Below are 23,634 nucleotides of genomic sequence, written 5' to 3' on the forward strand. Positions count from 1 at the left end.
TCCGCCCGCCTCAGCCTTAAATTTGCATTTAAAACTGGCACTGCACAATATAAATGGTAAAATTCAAGCTAATAATTTAAATTTTTTATTTGTCCTTGGTTATAATGACTTAAAACAGAAAATAGAAGCACCATGACAAGTGGAGGAGGAAAAGAGAGAGATGAAAGAAGAGAAAATGCTTTGCCTTTTAGTGCCTTTAAAAGTACTTTTCTACTGCTATTTGAACAAGGAATCTGGCATTTTTCATCTTACACTGAGCCCTGAAAATGCTCTAATTCAGCCTATGGATGACCAAGGAAAAATGTCCCCAAGCAAGGCACTGGGCACTCTCTTGTCCTCCTGGTCCCTCACTGCACACCCCAGATCATTGCTCCTAAACTCAGCTGCAGATGCAACCATCTCTGGTCCCATCCCCAGAGAATCTGGTGTCATTGGCTTGGGGTACAGCCTATGCATTGGGAATTTTCACAGCAACTCAGGTGATTCTAATGCACATTCAAGGTTGAAAACCAGTGGCTTAGGTCTAAGCTACCAAGTACTAAGCACACCTGCCCATCAACAGCCACAGACCCTGCAGTTGGCCTCCCAGCAAGGCCTGCCATGGTATCAGAGAAGACTGCACCAGCTTCCTATACCCATGACCCCGTCCTTTATCTATAATATGAGCCAACAACAAAGGGCCACTGGCTATTTGAGGGAGATTATCAGCACCAAAGAGAAGGGATCAGGTGAACAAAGAGAACAACTGGTCCTGCAGGGCCAACAGTGATTCAGGGAACAGAAGAGATCTTTCAAAGCCCTGCTCCTGACGTGGGCCCCATCTAGGTTGATGACACCACTCTCCCCTGGCCCCTGCCCATCTGTTCCTGCTCTGTTCCTCTCTACCCTGGCCCAGTGCAGCAGTTCTCACCTTTCAGGTCTTTCTGCCTCCTTTACCTCGCCCAGTCTAATCTATCTGCCATCCTGCTACAAGAGGGTCACAGCTGAGGACTACTTCTGACCTTCCCCTCACTGCAAAACCCTCCTCAGTGGCTGCCCACTGCCCACCGCCAAAGGACAAAGGTACAAGCTCCTCACCAGGACACAGCATTGCCACCATCTGGCTGCCTCTCCATCCTCATCATCCTCCCCACCCTCTGCCTTCTTGCCCCATCAGACTCACCTGCTTTCATTCCCTAAGAGGTTCAAGTCTCCATGTTCATGTCCTGATCTTCTGGGCATGCACCACCCTTGCCCCAGGCTTTCAGATCCAGCTGCCTCTTCCTCAACCTTCGAGATGCAACTAAGACATCTGTTCTGTGCTCAGGGACACCTATTCTGACGACCAAGCCCCTATCAAGCCTCCCTGTATTCCACTCACTCCTTCAGCACCGGGCAAATAACATCCTCTCAGAACTGCCCCAATGTGACTTCCATCTCACTAAGGGACGAGCTCTTGAAGAAAACAACCATGGCTTATCGCTCTTTCTAGCACCCACCACACAGAAATCTGGCACATGAAAAGTAGTTAATAAATATTTATAAAAAGGAACCAAATGGAGGCAACCACCCCAATTTCTACATGTAAAGTTAAGGGTCAAGTATAGAAATGAGCCTCTCACTCAAAGCCAATGAAAACACCAATACATTTTGGAAAATAGATATTCGCGATGAAAATTAAGTTATTTGCATTTGTTATTTCTGAAATACTTGGCCTTTGAGACTTTCAGCTTGATTGATTAGAAGAGCAGGGAAAGTTGGAATTCCTTTCCCCCATTGTCAGAGCTTTACTTTGTTCTGCTGAGCTCAAGTTAAAGCCAAATGTAAGTGGTTCGTCTCAGAGGGTCAGGGCTGATGAGCCTGAAATGCAATGGGGTCCATATGGCTCATTAACATGCATGCCCGCCTCTCTCGACATCTGATTTCCATCAGCACACAAAGACTGATGCCTGCAAAGTTCCTAAGGGTCCCCAGTGGAGATTTCAGAACCATGTTGGGTTGTAGGTTTTTTCTGGAGAATAAAGTCTAAGGAAAAACACTGTCAACAGAGACAGCCAATGAGGGCACATGAGGAAAGCAGACCTATGAATGGCCAACTGTCAACACCACAGAGTCACCGGTTTCTAGCACCAGAAAGGCCCCATAGGATCACCTGGCCCAACCCTCTAACCTGACACATGAAGACACCAAATCCAAGAGGCTCTGTGATGTGACCAAAGTCACTTAGTAGGAGTCCTGCCAGAATTCCCAGGCACCCAACTCCCAGACCTGCTTTAGGCTACTCCTCTTTTCCTTCCTTTAATTCCTCAAGGGTTTTCATGAGGAAAAATTAAGGACAAAACTACACTCCGCATCATTTGTATTGCCCCAGCCTTTAACAGAGAGACAGATGAGGTGAATGGTAGATTCAGGACTAGAGGAAGCCCAGGGACCCCCTTGAGATGCGGCCCACAAGCTCCATGGGAAGGTGTGTGCACAGCAGCAGGCATCTGCACAAGGAGAGCCCCTTTCCTTACAAACCCATGATGACATTCTTCCATGATGGGCATTTCAGCCACCTACAGAACAAATGCCAGACCAAAGCCAGCTACCAACTCATCACGGGCGTTGACAGCCACAAAGACAGGGTACATAATGAAGGTGTGCCATGCCTGCCAGCGCCTTGTACCTGTCCAGTGAGTCCTCGCTTCTGCTTTGGTCTCTCCCAGGGCCTTGGACACAAATGTGAGGTAGACGCCTAACAACAGGCCTCCACTATCTGCAGCAGCAATCCAAGGCCTTGGATGACCTCATTTCAAATGCCAAGCATTCTACGTCTCTAGGAAGGATGAAGGAAAAAATACCCTCGGAATTACTATTTATACACTATGCCCAGAATCTTAAACTGATGACTGAAACATGTCCACTCTGCCATATGCTAAAATACTGACATTTCATTTTTAGCGCCTTTAAATATATAGTCCTTAAAACACTATGAAAAAGGAACCCATCAAAGCCCCAAACTGACTCCCAGTTGTGATTCCTGTTGTTGCTGTTATTTTTCAGGCTGGAGGCCACAGACCTTTTATCCTTACCCATAATCCGGGTACCAAAACACAAAAATGAATGCCACATTTCTGCAAAACACCATTTCAGCCAGGAATAGGATTCCAATGTAGTGTAAATGTTAAGAAACCTCTGTGGTTTCTTTGTATAGTATTCCACTATTAATAGGGAAACCTGGGAATTCTCCTAGAGATGCAATTAAGCATTAAAAACAGAAACACATAACAACAGGCACACAGAGACTTCATTTTAGGTATTGAGGCCACATCTCCAAAGCTTGCAGGAGCTGGTATCTAAGTCTATCTCATTTTTCCAGAACTGGTAGGAAGACACAACTGGCCACAGGCCTCTGTTTCTGGTCCGGGCACTGCAATCTAGAGTTACACACAGATTTCTCCCTGCAGGTATGTAAATTAGGAGACCAGTTCCTCCTTGTTTCCATTTCTGCAGGTGAAAATTTAGATGCTTCAATAAAACTCCTGATGCTGCACTCCTCTCCAAGTCCCGAATTTATCTCTATCTCTCATCTATCTACCTATCTTTATAGAACTCCATGTACCACAGTTGATTGATTGAATGATTCATTGATCAGTTGATTTACAGACAAGTTCTCACTTTGTTGCCCAAGCTGGAGTCCAGACGCACGATCATGGCTCAATGTGGCCTCAACCCCCTGGGTTCACGCGATTCTTCGCCTCAGCCTTCCGACTGGCTGGGGCTACACGCATGCACCCCCACATTCTGCTAATTTTTTTTATTATTATTTGTAGAGATGGAGTCTTGCTATGTTGCACAGGCAGGTCTCAAACTCCTGGGCTCATGCGATACTCCTGCCTTGGGCTCCCAAACTCTTGGGATTATAGACGTGAGCCACTGCACCCGGCCCCATATGCCACGGTTGAATGAAATAAGCTGAGCTCTGACCTGATTCCTTTCCTCCTCCTTCCCTTGATTTGCCTAATGTCACACCTCAATATGGAACTGATTTATCTCAAATCTATCCTGGGTACTGAAATAGACTTGGAATGAATTCCTGAATGGACGTCTCATCTCACCTGATGCCAAGTAAAGGAACCAAGATGAGAAATGAATCTGCACAGGTTCCAAGCAACTCTTTCAGGTCTATTATTCTTAACCTTTGATGATTCCTCCTCCTGTTTCATTTTATTAAATTCTATTAAGAAAGACATGAAAGAAGCATAAAAGAAAAGTTGGCTGAGCCTACCTGGTATTTTATTCACAGGTCACATCTGGGAGGTATACATGTTCTGTTTTTTAAACCTGACGGTTTTCCCAAAATATCTTCTTGGAGAAAGCTACATAGTTCTGAGGCAATTTTATCGTTAACAATAATTCTCACTCAGTGAGACACTAACTTAGAACAAGTCCCTGTAAAACTCCCAGTTTAGCCATTTATTGAATAAAATAATTCTACCAACTTAAAGATTCTAGAGCCCACATTAACATGTGCTGAAGTGAGGTGTTGTTATACCATTCTCTGTACTTCTAGTATGTTTGAAATACTTCAAATTTTAAAAACAATAACAAACATTATAAAGGAGCAATTTTCTATTGCCTAGAAAATCTAGATCCACAAAAGGAGATGTAAAAAAAAAGCGATTTTGCATCATCATTAGTAAGAGCAAAAAATTGCGACCAACTCCATAAATCCATCAAAAGGAAAATAGCTACACAAAATGCAGTATATTCATAGGACAGAATCCCATCTTGCAGTTAAAATGAATGGTCTAGCTGCATATGTAACCACACAAATGCCCTTGTGCAGTGGGAAAGAAAGCATGTTTCAGAAAAACATAGGCAATACAGGACCATTTCGGTCAAGCACCTGTGCACATACAAGTGCATGTACACACACACACACACACACATACACACACACATACACCCTGAATCTAACCTTAAGGAAACATCAGACAAACCCAAATTAAGGGACATGCTTCAAAATAACGGGCCTGTATTCTTCCAGAGAGTCAAGGTCATGAAAGTCAAGGAAAGACTGAGGAAATGATCCAGAATGAAAGATGCTAAAGACACATGACAACCAAATATGAGGCATGATTCTGAACTGGATCCTTCCACTATGAAGACCTTCTTGGGACTCTCTTCCAGCATGGCTGAAGACAACTCTTCACACAAGATGGTAGCAACAAGTCATAGGTGCAGTTGCACCAAATTCACAGAAGATTAATTGAAAATTCTCATCAATAGCTTCAATCAAAAACTTTACTCAGATTATGCTATCAAACAAAAACTTGCTTTAGAAATCAATACAGAAGATCCGCCCAGAATCCAGATTTGGTTTCAGAATCAAAGAGCTAGGCACAGATTCCAGAAAAGACCAGACCTGAGACTTTAGAGTCAAGCCAGAGTCATAAGCAAGATCAACCTGGTAGAGGAGCCAGACGGTGTCATACTACCTACAGCACCTCTCAACTACGCACTCTCAACAAGGCATTTATGAAAAACCCATACCCTGGGATTGATTCCAGAGAACAAATTGCTAAATAAATTGGTGCTCCAGGCTGGGCATGGTGGCTCACACCTGTAATCCCAACACTTTGGGAGGCTGAGGCAGGTGGATCACCTGAGGTCAGGAGTTTTAAACCAGCCTGACCAACATGGAGAAACCCCATCTCTACTAAAAATACAAAATTAGCCGGGCATGGTGGCACATGCCTGCAATCCCAGATACTGGGGAGGCTGAGGCGGGAGAATCACTTGAACCCAGGAGGCAGAGGTTGCAGTGAGCAGAGATCATGCCATTGCACTCCAGTCTGGGCAACAAGAGCGAAACTCTGTCTCAAAAAAAAAAAAAAAGAAAGAAAGAAAAGAAAAGAAAAAAAAGAAAGAAATTGGTGCTCCAGAGTCAAGAGTCCAAATCTGGTTGCAAAATCAAAGATCTAGATTTCATCTTCAGAGAAAAAGGGAACCTGTTGCATCCTTAGAACAAGAAGACCAGGGGCAAGATCTCTGAGGGACTTCAAGGTACAGAAGACACATACAATAGCACCAAACTCACTAGCAACTCTCACTTCCCTAGAGCCAGAACATGGTGAAAACACTCAAGTTCAGTGTATTTAGTATTATCAACTCGGGTCCCAAATCTCTCTCATGGTCTTCCTGGGAGTCTATCCTTCTGCTGAAACTGCAAGCTAAGCCTTCTGAAGAGGGTAAAGAACTTGGCCAGGTGCGGTGGCTCATACTTGTAATCTCAGCACTCTGGGAGGCAGAGGTAGGAATATTGCTTGAGCCCAGGAGATTGAAACCAGCCTGAGCAACATAGCAAGACCCTGTCTCTATGATAAAAAATAAAATAAAATAAATATAAAGAACTGTAGGAGGCAGAGATAGGTACAAGAGGCACCACACTACCCTACTGACACAGCCTGGATCCAGAGTTCAGCAGACCTTGAGACAATGAAAATAAACTTAATAATAATAGTAATAAAAGACCTCCTTGGGATAACTGGTAAATTATGAATGGAGTCTGAAGATGGCTGCTAGTAAAATGTCAATGCTAATTTTCTAATTTCGACAGCTGTTTTGGGGCTTCTATAAGAGAATGTCCCTGTTTGCAGGAAATATATTAATGAATTCAGGTGTGAGAAGGCATCAGGCCAACAACTTACTCTCAAGTGATTTCAGAAAATAAAGTCCCTGATACTGTTCTCCCAACCTGTCTGCAAGTTAAAACATCATACACCTTATACCATGTACTAAAACTAACTCAAAATGGATCAAATATCTAAATGTAAAAGCTAAAACTATAAAACTCTCAGAAGAAGACATAAAAAGCTTCATGATTTAGATTTGGCAATGATTTCTTGGATATAATATCAAAAGCACAGGCAACAAAAGCAAAAATAGACAAATTGGATTTCATCAGAATTAAAAACTTCTGTACATCAGAAAACACCACGAACAGAGTGAAAAGGTAATCCACAGGATGAGAGAAAATATTTGCAGATCATCCGTTAAGAAATTAATACACAGAATACATAAAGAACTTCTATAATTCAACAATAGAAAAACACAAACCAATTCAAAACTGGGCAAAGAACTGAAATAGATCTCCAAAGAAGATATACAAATGGCCAAGAAGCACATGAAAAGATGCTCAACATCACTAATCATTAGAGAAATGTAAATCAAAACCACAATGAGATACACTTCACACTTACTAAGATGACTAGTATCAGAAAACACACACACACACAAACACACACACAAAACAGCAAATGTTGGTGAGGATGTGGGGAAATCAGAACCCTTGTGCATTGCCAGTGGGAATGTAAAATGGTACAGACACTGTGGAAAACAGTATAGGGGTTCCTCAAAAAATTAAACAAAGAACTACCATACGATCCACAACCTGTACCTAGGTATTTACCCAAAGGAATTAAAAGCAGGGTCTTGAAGAGATATTGGTACACCAATGTTAACAGCAGCACTATTCACAACAATGAAAAAGTGGAAACAACCCAAGTGTGCATGGATAAACAAATGGATAGACAAAATGTGGTACACAAGAGAATATTCTGTGGCCATAAAAAGAAAACTCTGACACATGCTATGAACATAAGGCTCAACATGGATGAATCTTGAAGAAATTATGCTAAGCGACATAAGCCAGTCACAAAGGGACAAATACCATATGATTATTCATATGATACTCAGAGTGGTCAAATTCAAAAGGCAGAAAGTATTATAGAAGGGCTGTTGCCAGCGGCTTAAGGGAGAAGAGAATCGGGAATTACTACTTAAGGGTATAAAGTTTCAGTTTTGTAAGATAAAAAGAATTCTGTAGATAGGCTGGGAGCAGTGGCTCACACCTGTAATCCCAGCACTTTGGGAGGCCGAAGCGGGTAGATCACTTGAGGTCAGGAGTTTGAGACCAGCCTGGCCAACATGGTGAAACCTCATCTCTACTAAAAATACAAAAATTAGTCAGGCATGGTGACGCATGCCTGTAATCTCAGCTACTCGGGAGGCTGAGGCAGGAGAATTGCTTGAATCCGGGAGGTGGAGGTTGCAGTGAGCTGAGATCACTCCACTGTACTCCGGCCTGGGCGACAGAGCGAGACTCCATCTTAAAAAAAAAAAAAAAATTCTGCAGATAGATGGTGATAATAATAGTTGCATGACAATGTGAATATACTAATGCCACGAAACTGTATACCTAAAAAATTTAGGTTATGTATAATTTAACACAATTTAAAAAAATCTTCTGACATATACACACCCAGAGATACCATGTGTAAATGTGGGTAAACATATTTTTGTTAAGTCTGGAAGTAAATACATAGAACTTATTAACGGTGCTACCTCTGAGAATGAGAGTTATTGTCAAAAATATTTTTAGTGTATCTTAAACTTCTAAATTCTTAAAAGAATACTGATTTTATGTATTAGGTATAACAAAAATTGATATAAAAATGCTATTTTATGGACTCATGAGAAAAAAGATAGGAAAATAACTGTTTCTATAAAAATACTTTTCTACCCAGGAATACTATAAAAGCTTACTATTAAAAAATAACATTTCTAAATTGTTACTTTCCAGTTAATACACTGTTTTCTTGCTTGGAATTTTTTTTCAGGTAGTAATTATGATAATAAGAGACTCTTCCCAAGAGAAAATGAAGGGGTCAAAGGGACAACATGAAACTTAAAAAAAAAAAAAAAAAATCCTCAGAGCATAAGGCCAGATCTGGTCTGGATTTCAAAATGAAATTTTATAGAACTTATACTTATCCCCTGAAGGTTTCATGACCCAGCAATGACACGAATGGTTAATAATAGTCTTTGCCCTCCCTCTGCAGTCAAACAGCCATGCAATTCCTGAACAGAGCCACTGCCCGGGGGATCTTATGTGAGTATCATGTTCCTGACTTAGCAAAGGAGAAGTGGAAAATAGAAACAAGGCCACAAACTTAGATCTTTCCATTACACAGAAATTGAGGCTTCCGGGCTTCACTTTCATGATTAAAAATAGAAAAAGAAATTGACTTCACATTTTATGGAAAATAGTCAAAGGAATATATTTTATGTTAAGAATATTCATAGACGTGCCATTCTTTTGTGTTTCGTATTGACAGAAATAATTGCGATGGTGGAGCTAGTGAGGCATAAAGTGGCTGCTGCGAGACTCTTGACCAGATAGCAGCAAGAGGCATGCTGGAGCCCACAGTAGGGCAACCTTCTCCAGTCCTGACTTCCACTCCGCCTCTGGAGCAGCTGCCTCTCTTCTGACAATGATTTTCCATAATTTCCAAGCTCAATGAACACCAGGAAACACACTTTTCCAAAAATAAATCTTCCTTTTTCTGACAAGCTCCTATGACAGACATTTAGAAATTTCCCTGAAAATATTAGCTACGATAGTATACACAAATCAAATTCAATATATATGTTTCTTGGGCTTTTTACAGTATCTTTTTAGAATTAATGTTTTTGTATTTGGGGGAAAACTGGGCAATAGTGAAACATTTGGCTTCATGTTGACCAAGAAAAAGGAGCCTGCTTCCCTGAACTTGCTTGCTTTTTTTTTTTTTTTTTTCTTAAAAAAAAAAACCATCAAACAAGTTCTGGCTTTTGTGTCCAGACTGTGCCAAAGGATCACTAAAAACCAGGGTGAGCGTCGCACTCCTTGATGTCCAATGTCTGATGTCATCACAGAAACTCATGCCATGGATTCCCTCCACCATGCTGGCCTTAGAGGCAAGAATGGGGTCATTCCTGCAGTGAACTGTGGGAGGTTGAACTTTACAATATTACTCTCTAATGCTCAAGCCACAGTATGAAAGAACCAAACATGAGTCACTGACAGAAAAGCTCTACTGTGGAAGGCAGAACATGAGAGTGGTTGAGGGCCTCCAAAGTGTATTCAGAATCTTTCCACAGCTCCTAAATGTCCTCTCTGCCACCCTGTCACAAGCCACACATCCCCCGATCCTGAGCCTACACTAAACCCAGTCTCATCCATCTCTGCAAACACAAATCAGAGCTCTCAACATTCTAATAGGTCTTTGGCTTACTAACAATAAAAGCCAAATTCCTTACCTTGACCCATGAGGCCTTGTTCCATCAAGCCCAGGTCACAGCTCTGGCCTCAGGTTCTGCCCCTCTCCGTCACCCTCCAAGCTCCAGTCACACTGGCCTTTCTTCCACCAGTCACCCTAGAGCTCTGCATCTGCTGACCCCTCTGTCTGGCACTCTTCCTTCAGTCTTCACTGGCTCCCTCTTATCTCAGCATCCTTCCCTAGTGCTTGTACCTAAGGGGACCTCTAGCCAACAGCATTCTCTACACCTAACCCTGTTTGATTTCTTTATATCATCAGAATTTTAAATTATACGTGTTTTTGTTTGTTTCTCCATTAGAATGGAAGCTTCATGAGGGTACAATGTTGGTTCAGTGCTGGACCTACATGCAGGGCCAGCACAGAGCAAGCACCCAATAACAATCTGCTGGATGAATGTATGGGATGAGTAGGTAGTGAGCAGGTGAGTGGATGGATAGATGGATGGCTGGATGGATGGATGGATGGATGGGCAGATGGATGGACATATGGGTGGATGGATAAGTGGATAAATGAACAAGCAAGCAAACTAACAGACAAATGAGCATGAGCTTTTTATTCAAGGGCATTACCATTGTGAAATCCTTGCCATACCACGTGATGGGGAGCCAAAGGCAGGAAGAAAGGCCTCGCCTAGATGGGCACTGAGGTAATAAGCATCATGTGTGAAGAGCTACCTATCTGAAATGAACCTTGAAAGATGGGGAAGATGTCAGCAGGTAGAGACAGGGAAGGAGTTCCTTTCAGGTGGATGAGCAGAGACACAAAGGAGAAAAAATTGTGATACTTATTCATGAAACAATAAATAATCTGCAGGAAACTAGTCTACAATTCATTGTGAAAAGCTTTTACCATGAACTGAATAGGTAATAATACATCATAAAATATGAGCCCTTAACAATTTCCCACGTGTGTTTAAATGTAAATGATCAGCCAACTGCCCATGGAAGCCTCCACATTCATGCATTTCATTAAATTACAATTTCCATGCAGAGGCTAAGATGTCGATCACTCTGGGTTTTTATTCTAGTCCCATTAACACTTTGGCAGATGAGTAAGGCATTCCATGTCTGGTACTCAGAAAGCCAAGAAAACTATAAATTACTTTCAACTACAAGTCTTAAAGTGACTACACTGCTACAATCTTGCCCACTCATTGAGCAATCCACATGGTGGGCTCATCTCTCCTAGGAAAAAAGTTATTACCCCAGCACATGCCTCAATGTCACCCAGTAGAGCGGCTGATCATCAGTCACTAACATATTGAGCTGTTGTTGCTGCATCGGCTTTTCCCTGACACATCTGTAATTGTGTTGAGAAGGCACCATATTCTGGAAACGTTTTCATCACTGCCTGTGTGGCAGGGGGAAGGGGTGTTGGGAGACTGAGGGCTCGTTGATGAATAAGAACAGCCTCACATGTGACCTCAATAATCAAGCAAAGCCATCTTGTTTCCTGGCAGCTGCAGTAACATAGGTTGTAAAGTATTTTTAGACATTTGGGGGTGGGGAAGGGAGGGCAGGGTGGTCCAGAAGAAACCAACGCTTGGAGCAGATGATCACTGCAAGGCCTGATTCTCTCTCTATTCCAGTAGTTCTCAAATGTCAGTGTGCTTAGGAGCACACAAAGACCTGGTTAGAAACATAAATGGGCTACTCTTCCGCCTTCCTTATCCAGACACTCAGGAACTCTGGCTCAGAAAACCTGGGTGGGCCCAGGATTCTGCATTTTAGTAAGCACCATGGGTGGCTTGATGCCAGTGGTCCTCAGGCTGCCGTTTGAGGAACACTACCACCAACTCCTGGATAACTTTGGTAGAGAAAGAATGTGTAATCTCTGCACACAACAGCCCCCAGTCCACCAGCCTCTTCACTTCTTGGGACTTCCAGAGAATGTGACAAAAGTCCTGGTCCCCTTTTTCCCAGCAAAAGGCACTTGCACACATCCACACATACAAAACTTGTGGGATAAACTCAGGCCAGTCTGTGAGCCCCTAAGAGTCTACTTGATCCAATTCACACCCCACTGGCCCATCCTAATCTTCTCTTAAAGACTAAGATTTAAAAAGATAACTACCTCATCAGTCACTACAGACTACACCTATACTGCAGCAAGTTGGCAAACACCTCTGTGTAGATAAGGGTTTTACCTACACCTTTAAAAAAAGTATAGCAAGACCTGTATTTTTTAGATTTCTATCACTTCCAGATCTTTCATTCTCTCTCCATTACTAATGCAAATGTTTCGGCAAGGTTTTCTACAAAACACCACTGACTGGCAGAACATTTTTCTACAATTACCCAGGACTATGAAGCTCCTGGTAAATCACTTAACAAGCTAAGAATTCCCAATTAAAATACTGAGTCTGTTTAACTAAATTATTGCTATGCACAATGTATAAATCCATGGAAGGAAAAATTCTACCTCTCTCCCTTGAGAATAAAAAGGATGCTGTTAATCTTTGGCAGGTCAAGTCAGTAAGGTAAGGAGTTTGTTTTTTTAACACACACACAAATGGGATTATAAGATTAAAATAACTAGGAATCTGCCCAAAACACATATACAGGAACAAACAAATAAAGCCCTTAAACCTTAAATGCACTACCCAATTAGTGTCCTGAGAGATTGGTTTAAAGCAAAACAGATGTTTTGCACTGGCTGGAGATTAGAAATGTCTTATGTGTCAATGGTAGAAGAGAAACAGATCCTAGTTTTTAATTTACCAGACATATTCCAATAGAAGAGAAAAAAACTCTTTTCAATTTTTGCAATTTCCTTAACCTGTGCTATGGATTTAACACAGTAAGGTGAAAGTCAATTGATTAATTAATTCATCAATGGGTCCCCAACAAAGAGACAGTCATGCCAGCCTTGTAAAGGCTTCTTTTTAAGCCCACTGTGAGCTGACTTAGGACAACCATCTATTTGGAAACAAATTAAAGTGATAAAAGTGATCCCTTGCAGCTCTCCACCAGGAAGAAAAACATCTACTAAGCTCACACCCTTTCATACCAAATATTCATGCAATAGGCAGGCATTACCCCAGGCACTGACAAGGACTCAGGATAAATTCTGACTGTGCAGAGCAGTGGGCTGGGCTGAGTGAGGTCAGGAGCCCCACCATCTCTACACCCAACTCACTCCCCAGAGGGTTGAGCTGATCTCATAATTCATGGAAAGCAGGTGTTCAGACAGAAAGGATAAGAAATCCAGGTGTGATTCCATGTGCGGTGAAGGTCTGGCCAGGTGGCACCCTAGCCCTGGTAGGAGGCCTTCCATGTGGGAGCCTAGGTCCCAGAAGTCAGCGTCACTGACAAAGGCTGCACAACAGCAACAACTCTGTAATGAGGATGCTTTGCTGAGTTCCCACTTCTGTTTTGGTGATACTTCAGCATAAACAAAGCTGGAGTCTCAGTCAGCATTTGTTCAATAAATTAATATGACAAAGTGAACCAATATTACTGGAGTAATTGACAGGATCTGGCTACCATCTTGGCAATCAGACTTTAAAATATACTCCTGCAGCAAGTCAACAACTCGAGCTTGGTTCAGGCCATGTGAACACTGAAGCTGAAACCAACCGCAATTAGAGAGCTAGAATCTAGAATTCAAGCCTAAAAACAGAGTGAAAAGGAGTACATTTAAATAACTGTTCTTCCATGAAGAGATGCAAAGTTATTAGCAACAACATAATTCTTCCTTATATTCAGAGTACTTCTCATTTGATTTGTCCCCCAAACTGAAATATGCAGCAAATGAGAGCTCCCCTCTGTGCACCTGTGATGGGGCCACCTGGTAGAAGCAAGCCACCTGTGTGCTCATGTGTCCTTCATTTCACCTCCGGATTCCACAGCAGGTAATGAAAAGGCTGCCCCTGTCACTGGAAGTATAAATAAATAAAACCAAATGGAATTCTTTCCCTCACATCCCCTTACCCTACATATTTCTTTCAGATCCTACAGAATCCATGAATGTCTCAATCTTGACATTCCAAGGTCCAGGCACAGGGATTAATGCTTGCTGATAAGACAAGTATACAGAGAAAATTATGGACAAAGCAACAGTGATACTCAGAGGAGCATAAAATTAATAGCTCCATAAAATTAAAGGCACCGTGTTTCGCTAGCCAACTCATCCCAGTGATTTGTCAATAAACACGTCCGTTAACTCAAACATGTATATTTGAAAGTTCATTTTTTTAGCTCCTTCCAGCATTTCAATTTAATGAGGTCTTCAATGGCACTAAATAAATGAGAATGTGAATAATTAATGGCAACACTATGAACTAAGTGGGTCCTAGGCCCCAGGGAAGAGTCCTTCAATTACCAAATGGCCCTTCTCACCAGGAAAAACCTCCATCTGCCCCCCCATCCATCTGAGGCTCAGGAAAACAAGCCCTACTCAGGGGAAGAGCACTTAAGATGAAAACAAGACAAGAATAAGCTTCCATCATAGAAATGGCAGGCTAGGGTGTTAAAATCTCCCAATATCTAGCCACCAATGGAAGAGCTCATGCACCAGCAATCATGCACTAGGCAATAATAAGCAGGATGTTCCTACCAGAATCGTGTTCTCCTGCAAAAAACGCACCAAGAAAAACAGCAGTCAGTTGGTTCTGCTGCTGCTTCCATGTCCTGTTCCCTTTGGAAATATGTCATTTGGAGCAAGAATGTAATGCTCTCCTTCCAACTTCTCACTGCCAGGACATAGCATGAAACCCACGCAGCAGCCTATAACGGAAAGCATGCAGATGCTGCAGCAGCCAGTTCTGCAAACAAGCAGAGGTCCAGTTAGAAAGGCAAACTGCTGGTTACCTTTACCAGCTCAGTCTTCACCAGCAGTAGCTGCATCACATAAGTAGAGCTCTGAGATTCTTGAAAATAACAATCTACCCCTATTTGAAGTAGAACTTTGAAAACAACAATTGGGAATCCCTTCTACTTTCCATATCGTTAAAGGTCAGCTAAAACCTCCAGTCCCCTGGGAGGCCCACTCGGCTGAGAGGCAACAGCAGTGACAATGGCCTTCTCTGAACTCGGGACATTCATAGATACCACAGCCCGCCAGCTGTGAGCATCAGTGTTAAACAAACACCACCCCTCCCACCCACACACACCTCCCTTGACAGGGCAGTGAACAACACTCAGGGAGCTTGAGTTTTCTGAGTGGTGTGGACCATGACAGCAGATGGTGTGAAGTCTGTGAAATACACCATCAGAGCAACAGGGCAGAGTAGAGTAGCCAATGGGGCGTCCTGGGAACTGCGGGGGTCAGAGAATTTTGGAGAAGGAGGGGGAGACCCTGGAATTGAGACAAGAGCTCCGAGGTAGGAAAGAGCTTGACCTTCTTCTCAGCAAGGGAGAAGAGGCAACAGCAGATGCAGTAGGTGAAGCATAGGGTTGGAAGGAAAGACAGCCGCAGAGCAGGCAAGAGAGAGCCACGGACGCCTGGTCACTCAGGCTCTGGGAAATGACAGCAAGGAATGCAAGGCTTCAGCAAAATGCACTTGGAAGGCACTGAAGAGTTCTGAAGAGGAACACAAACTGAATGGTCTTGTAACCTTTCCTAAGTTGTCTTATGCTGTCCACCTCTTTCACTGTTATTAACCTTTCAGGTTTATGTTGCCCAAAATCTATCCCCGGCTGCACAGGCTGGGCAGCAGCAGTTCCTTCTCTTCCTCACAGTGCCTACCACACCATCAAATACCAAAACGACACTTGGTGCTTACATACATACACAAATGCATGCACACACACCCACATGCACATGCACATGGGCACACACATCCATATATACACACACACATACACATATGCACACATACCCATGCACACATATACATCCATATACACACACACACATTGTCCATTTGTTCAGATAGTTTAAAGATCTTATGTATATTTTAAAAGAACCTGCTAAAAGAATCATTTTTCTATAATGTTGAAATTTGCCAAAAGAACAATTTTTCTTTAATGTAATTGTAGCAGTTTTCATTACTGACTGGAATATAATGGAAAAATAAAACACTGAGAATTAAAAGCTTAATTGATAGAAACACATGTTTATCTATCAGTAAAAAGAATTTGGCTGTGCTCTTCCTATCAACACAAAAGCAAGCAAATTAGCTGTTTGCTCCATGAGGAAGCTCCTTCTAATTGAGAAGAAAAGGCAGAGAGAGGCCCCAGGCACAGGCCAGCCCCAACCTAAGGCAGGCCGCTTCCACGCCTACCCGCCGCCACCTACTGGAGAGCTGGGGGCAGAGCGCAGTGCAATGTCCAGGGTCTGAGGCTTCTGGGGGTCAGGGAACTGGTCCATGTAAATGAAGTTGATGCAAGACAATTTGTGTATTTGAAGAGAAAACTCCTAAAGGATTCAGAAATAACTAAAAGTCTTTTTTAATCCTTATAAATTAACATGGCTCGTTAGGAGTTTAAAAAATGCCTACTTGAAGATTTTTTGATTTGAGGAGAGGAATTTATTGTATAAGGTGTACAACATGATGCTCTGATCTACACACATAGTGAAGTGATTATTACTACAGTCAAGTAAATTACATGTCCAGCATCTCACACAGTTACCGTCCTTTATTCTGTGTGTGCTGAGAGTTCCTAAATCTACTCCCAGTGCACAATATGACACTGCATGCCTTGTGGTGTACATTAGATCTTCAGACTTACTCACCCGAAATAACTGCATCTTTGTACCCTTTGACCTAAACAAGAAGAGGGTACTGGTTGAAAGAAAGCTGAAGATTCTAAAGGCAAAATGTATTATTCTACCATTTCCAGAAAAATATTTAGAATGAAAAAAAAGACTAAAATTTTTCTCCAAATAGAGTTAAAGCAGAATAATAAATAAAAACTATGGAATAATGATCAAATAAAACCGGAGGGAGTAGCCAGAGGCAAGATGAAAACTCAAAGAGAATGGCGCCCTGGGAAACAAGGCTCCATCCATTTCCAGGGGCAAAAGTGGGCAGCAGTGGCAAGAAAGGGGTTCTGAAAAATGGGCATGAAATAAAGCAATGTGAGGTCACTGGGGCCCTTGGTAAGAACCTTTACAGACCCAAGGACACTGAGGCAGAGCAGAAGGGAGGAAATGGAAGCATTTCTCCATTGGAGACATTTGGGCATATTTAAAACCCAATGGGATAAGATGGATGACTGTGAGAGGCAGACAGACCCAACAAGAGGACAGACGGCTTCCAGGAAGCTGCTGAGGAGGGGAAGGGGAGGGCTCCAAAGCCCAACCAAGTCGGTCTAGCCCCACAGCCGAGCAGTCACACAGGGCCCCATCTTCAGAGGAGCCCCACCTTTCGTTTCATGCTCTGTTGTCACCATCTTGAAATTTGTAATATGTTTTTTAACAAGGGGCCCCATATTTTCATTTTACACTGGGCCTCTCAAATTATGTAGGTGGTCCTGGCCCCAGGGAGAGGTTGGCCTCAGCCCAGGAAAGGGTAGCTCTGCTACCACGGTGGCAGAAGGGGGACAGAGAAGCAGAATCAATGCCATCTGCTGGCTTCTTTCCCTGCAAAGCTGAAAGAGAGCTGTCTGCTGTGAATGAGCCAGAGGACAGACAAGGGGAGAGAGGTTAGAACTTCATCTAACATGGAGGTATCTGGTAGACTTCACCTGAACCAAGTGATAAGGCTGGTATCACCAGTAACAAGACAAATCAATACCACATACCTCCTGGTGGGATGCACTATGAAGGGCACAAGATCACTTCTGTGCTATTTCCTATTCCTGTCAACATGCATTACCTTAATATAATCATAGAAAACCCAAAGTGAGAAACATTCTACAAAATAGTAGACTAGTACTCTTGAAAAGTATCAATGTCACAGAAGACAAGGAAAGGCTGAGGAACTGTCACAGATTGGAGAAGACTAAGTAGAAATGACAATTAAATGCCGTGTGGAATCCTGCATTATCCCGGAGCAGAAAAAAGACATTTAAAAAACCTAGTGAACTTTGGCTGGGCGCAGTGGTTCACACCTGTAATCCCAGCACTTTGGGAGGCCGAGGCGGGTGGATCATGAGGGCAGGAGATAGAGACCATCCTGGCTAACATGGTGAAACCCTGTCTCTACTAAAAAAATACAAAAAAATTAGCCAGGCATGGTGACACGTGCCTATAGTCCCAGCTACTTGGGAAGCTGAGGCAGAAGAATGGCGTGAACCTGGGAGGTGGAGCTTGCAGTGAACGGAGTTCGCGCCACTGCACTCCAGCCTGGGAGACAGAGCGAGACTCCGTCTGAAAAACAAACAAACAAACAAAAAACCCTAGTGAACTTCAAATAAGGTTTGTAATATGGTTAATATAATAGTACTATATCAACACTAATTTCAAAGTCTTGGTCATTGTACTATGGTTATGTAGACACTGAAATTAGAGGCAGTTGGGTAAAAAAGTATACGGAAACTCTGTTTTTTCAACTTTTCTGTAAGTCTCAAATTATTTCACAATAAAAAGCTTACATTTTCGTGTGGACTTTTCATTTGTGATTTTTTTAAATGTCATTAGTAATTCCAAGACCCTCAGTTACAACCACTGAAGTCTAGCCTACTACATCAGACATGTTCCTCAATACAAAGAGAGTCAGAAACTGCTATGGTTTGGACTTGTGTCCCCACCCAAATCTCATGTTGAATTGGAATCCCCAGCATTGGAGGAGGGGCCTGGTGGGAGGTGACTGGATCATGGGGGTAGACTTCCCCCTTGCTGTTCTCGTGACAGTGAGTTCTCACGAGATCTGGTTGTTTAAAAGTGTGTAGCACCTCCCCCTGCTTTCTCTTACTTCTGCTCTGGCCATGTGAAGATGTGCCTGCTTCCCCTTCACCTTCCACCGTGATTGTAAGTTTCCTGAGGCCTCTGCAGCCATCCGTCCTGCACAGCCTGCAGAACTGTGAGCCAATTAAACCTCTTTTTTTTATAAATTACCCAGTCTTAGGTATTTCTTTATAGCAGTATGAGAATAAACTAATACAGAAACAAAAAAGAAAGATTATGTTCCACTTTAAAAATCTGGCTTTGGCCAGGCATGGTGCCTCTTGCCTGTAATCTCAGCACTTTGGGAGGCTGAGGCCCTAGGTGGATCAGTTGAGCCCAGGAGTTCAAGACCACCCTGGGCAACACGGTAAAACTCCCTCTCTACAAAACTTCAAAAATTAGCCCAGCATGGTAGCGTATGCCTGTAGTCCCAACTACTCAGGAGGCTGAAGTAGGAGGATCACTTGAGCCTGGGAGGTAGAGGCTGGAGTAAGCCATGATCGCACCACTGCACTCCAGCCTGGGTGACAGAGCAAGACCCTGCCTCAAAAAAAAAAAAAAAAAAAGGCCAGGCACGGTGGCTCATGCCTGTAATCCCAGCACTTTGGGAGGCCGTGGCGAGCAGATCACCTGAGGTCAGGAATTTGAGACCAGCTTGACCAACATGGAGAAACCCCGTCTCTACTAAAAATACAAAATTAGCAGGGCATGGTGGTGGACACCTGTAATCCCAGATATTCAGGAGGCTAAGGCAGGAGAATCGCTTGAACCCAGGAGGTGGAGGTTGCGGTGAGCCAAGATGGCGTCATTGTGCTCCAGCCTGGGCAACAAGAGCAAGACTCCATCTCAAAAAAAAAAAAAAAAAAAAAAAAAAAAAAAAAAAGTCTGGCTTTGAACAGGTTGCCCAGCTTCACGTTTCTATCGTGCTGTCCCCTTACCACCGCATCACTGGCCATCACAGCATCCTAGCAAGGGAGGGAGACCAGGAAGGAAGAATAGAAATGTTTGCTCAGTCCTTCCTCCTCTGCCTGCCAGGCCCTACGTGTCTCTATCCAGTGAGTGCGTTAATTAAGCCTTTACAAGTACGCTAAGCATCTATGAGACCATGCTGGTTCCAAGGACTATTACACATTTCCTTTCTCTATTTTAATTAACTTTTATTTCATGAAAGCTTACAAATTGGCAGCAAATCCAGGTCAGACATTGCTTTAGAGGAGATTTACAGCAAACCTTGGGGGGCACATCTACCCACACCTGGGACGAAACCCAATTCAGGTAACCATTCAGAATGGGTGAACCAGCCAATCCAGGGCCATTGCTCTGCTGCCACCCAGGGGCAGGTGGGCGCCATGGCACCTGGCCAGGGGAAGGGAAGCCCAGGGGAAGAACCTGGCTCTGCACAGGACATGTCCTCTGGAATTCAAAGGCAGGGGGAGGCAAGGGAGAAGTGCTGTACCCACCGGCCACAGTACTCAGGAGTGCACTGTAAGCATGCACTCTTGGGAAGGCAAGCATTAAAATAAATACAAGGTTGCAACAATGATGTATTTCCTCAGACCGAGGACTGTTCCAGGGACTAAAGAGATGTTACAGGCACCCAAGGGACGGAGCCAGGCACCAGACTCCAGGCTTACCTGCTTTGGGTCAGAGGTAGCAGTGCCGGGAGCTGGCGATTCCAGCTCTATGGTCACAGGCCCATCATTCTGAATGTGCACCTGCATGTAGGCCCCAAACTTGCCATCTGAAAAAGCAATCCAAACAGTTACCAAAGATGGAGACCCCAGATTACTCCATCCAAAAGCACACTGTATTAGTTCATTTTCACACTGCTAATAAAGACATATTCGATACTGGGAAACTTACAAAAGAAAGAGGTTTAATGGACTCACCGTTCCTCATGGCTGGGAAAGCCTCACAATCATGGTGGAAGGCAAGGAGTAGCAAATCAGATCTTACACAGATGGCAGCAGGCAAAAAGAGAGAGAGCTTGTGCAGGGAAACTCCCGTTTTTAAAACCATCAGATCTCGTGAGACTTATTCACTATCACGAGAACAGCACAGGAAACACCCGCCCCCATGATTCAATTACCTCCTACCAGGTTCCTCCCACAAAACATGCGAATTGTGAGAGTTACGATTCAAGATGAGATTTGGGTGGGGGCACAGCCAAACCATATCACACACCTAGATCAGCGTGATCCAAAACCTGGGTCACACTGGGAGAAGGAGGTTGACCGGGAGGAGGATCAGCCAGTCAACACAGGAAAAGCTGGCCAGCCCTGTAAGAGGGATGGAAATGCAGGATTAAGCAGCACAGATACTGCTGCATGCCCAACAGATTTGGCAAGAAATAAAAGGTCTGGTAACACCAAGGGTGGGAAAGAATGTGGGTTACCGGGACTGTACATGGTGGGAAGGCAAACACAGAGCATCTGGAAGGCCATGTTTGCACTGTATGCAGTGAAGCCCTCCATCTCCCTCCATGGAAGGCACTGCTTTTGGGCTACTGGGGCACAGGCAGGCCTCACACCCTGAGGTCCTTCCACAACCTGGGTGACCTCCATGAGTCTCTGTTCCTGCCACCACAACCTCACAAATTCCATCTCTGAGTCTTTCATACCAGTGGTCCTTAACTTCAGAAGGACTCAGCAAAATGGGCAAGCCAACAGACAGCTTTCTTTGGCCCACAGACAGTAGCATTGGAAATTGTATTAGAAGCCATCAAGCTGTTGGCCAAGGTTTATAAGCAAGATTAATCTAGATCCTACTGGATAGTCAAAGGTGCTCAAATAATGATGACTTTCCATGACCTCCTATCAGATTAAAGCAGCCATTCAAATCAACAGAGCTTTTGTCCCATCCATGTCAGACTAAATAAAAAGATATCAGCTGGGAAGGAAATCATGTGTTTAATTGCATGCTAAAATTATGGCTACAATTAGTAGAAAATTTCAGTCACTGCACTCCTCAGGGAGGCTGAAGGCAGGCTCAAGAGGACAGGAATTATTTCCGACCTTGAATTTCTGTTGCCAGGATATACAGCATATGCTTCACCTTGTTTATCATTCCAAGTAGCGAGAAATTTATTTTCTTTTCCTGTTTTTCTTCAGTTAAGAACAGAACTATTATGTGAATTTCCATCTGTACAGATGATAAATCCAAAGACATGTTTTAAGAGATCTTAAAATGGTAACATTTTTTTCCAGTCCAGATCAAAGGGTAAAGCCCCCAAGAAGAATTATACTAGCCAGGGAAAATAAACACATTTAAAAAAAACACACACACACACACAAAAGCATATCTATAAAATGACATCTGGGCTCCTGTGGTGATATAATCAAGTTGTTCTTAAATATTAAGTCCCAGAATTCTTTCTACCCAGTGCTGCAGGTTAAGCACGTGTTAAACACGCTTATGCTGCATGTTTAAAGCAGGAAAGCTCTCAGCTGGAGCCTAACCACCCATGAACTCATCTCCAGCAGAACTTTCCAAGGCCCTAACAGCTGTAAACCAGAGTGCCTCCCTGCAGATTCCCTGTGTAGCTACAAAAACTGGTGTCCATGCCCCTTTGGACAATGCTTCACTGACTTTAGCCACCAGACAAGAAGGCTCACAGCACCTCTGCGGGCCCCAGTTTGTTCTGGTGCGACAGGACAGTTGTCCTGGGATGGTTACAAAGGTGCACATAGGTTAGTATACAGCCCAGCACAGTGAGTGTACAGGAAATCATAGTCACTATTATTACTATTGTCATGCCTACCACTGTCCATGGTAGTATACGGGCAAATTGCAGGGATGAGACAGAAAAATATTATGCCAAAGAAGTATACTCTGAAAGAAAAATGGGGAGAACAAAAGGCGTGTACCATTGCTTCTTGGCCTGGCTGGGAGCAAGCCCACATTCTCTGCTCTCCAGAGCTGGCCCTGTGTGGCCATGACTGGGCTGGACCTCAGCCAACCTTTGGGGACCAGTATGGGACATGGGCACTAGACACTGAGCCTCAGGTCAGCCCATCTAAGCACATCCCCTAAAGGCAGTTATCTGCCACCAAGGAGGCATTCTCACCCTGCAGGCTTCCTCTTCATTCTACTTTCAATCTGTTCAGAACCTGAGCAGGCAGGAGGCTGTTACTGATAGAAACCCCAACAGTGGGTTACAGGCTGGGACCTCAAGAAATTAAGCAAATCAGTGGCATTGAGGGGTTCAAAATAAGCCTGGGGCCAGGCTGGAGCCACTGCCTGCTAGAGGAGTTTGATCTGGATGTGCAGGATTGTGCCCAGAGCCTTTGGGAGTATGACTCTGGAAGCCACTAGCATCCATGGTGGTTCTGACCTCAAGTACAGAGCTGCTTCTACAGAGACAAGAGTGTTCCTTGGCATCCCCAGTGCCCCAGAGGCTGGGCCAGTGCCAGTGAACCACCATTGGGACAACACAGCAGCAGGCACCTGGCTCAAAGGTGCCTGGAAAGCTGAGGCAAGGGCTCTGGTGCCTTAGGCAGAGACCAGTAGCTCTAGGAATGACATGTCCTAAGTGACTTGGTGGTGAAAATACCTGTTTTATCAGCAAATGGGTACATTACAAGCCCTTCAGGCCCTGGCAGCTGATTTTCTCACAGTTTGAGGGCTAGGCCTAGGTCTGACTGCATGCCACACTCAGGGCCATGGAGGGAACTGGAAAGGCAGACCTGGGGCTCTTGTGGCTTCTTCTCAGGCTTTGGGCTCCCCTTATCAGGGT

At 43.7% G+C, this 23,634-nt stretch overlaps 1 protein-coding gene and 1 pseudogene across 2 annotated transcripts in view; one reads left to right on the top strand and one right to left on the bottom strand.

Annotated features, from left to right (window-relative positions):
- DTD1 (D-aminoacyl-tRNA deacylase 1) overlaps positions 1 to 23,634 on the bottom strand; it is a 175,077-nt gene that overhangs the window by 119,765 nt on the left and 31,678 nt on the right. The window contains exons 4-5 of one of the 2 annotated variants that reach the window (XM_030825650.1): positions 20,534 to 20,640; positions 16,577 to 18,383 (exon numbers count right to left, since the gene is read on the bottom strand). In XM_030825650.1, coding sequence (XP_030681510.1) covers positions 18,219 to 18,383; positions 20,534 to 20,640 — 272 coding nt within the window. In that variant the 3' untranslated portion in view covers positions 16,577 to 18,218. Of the gene's footprint in view, positions 1 to 16,576; positions 18,384 to 20,533; positions 20,641 to 23,634 lie in introns of those variants that run through there. The other variant, XM_030825651.1, reaches the window with a different exon arrangement.
- On the top strand, positions 5,156 to 6,231 carry LOC100587290 (annotated as a pseudogene).

This window comes from Nomascus leucogenys, chromosome 13 (genome assembly GCF_006542625.1).
Source record: "Nomascus leucogenys isolate Asia chromosome 13, Asia_NLE_v1, whole genome shotgun sequence".
Classification (NCBI taxonomy): Eukaryota; Metazoa; Chordata; class Mammalia; order Primates; family Hylobatidae; genus Nomascus; species Nomascus leucogenys.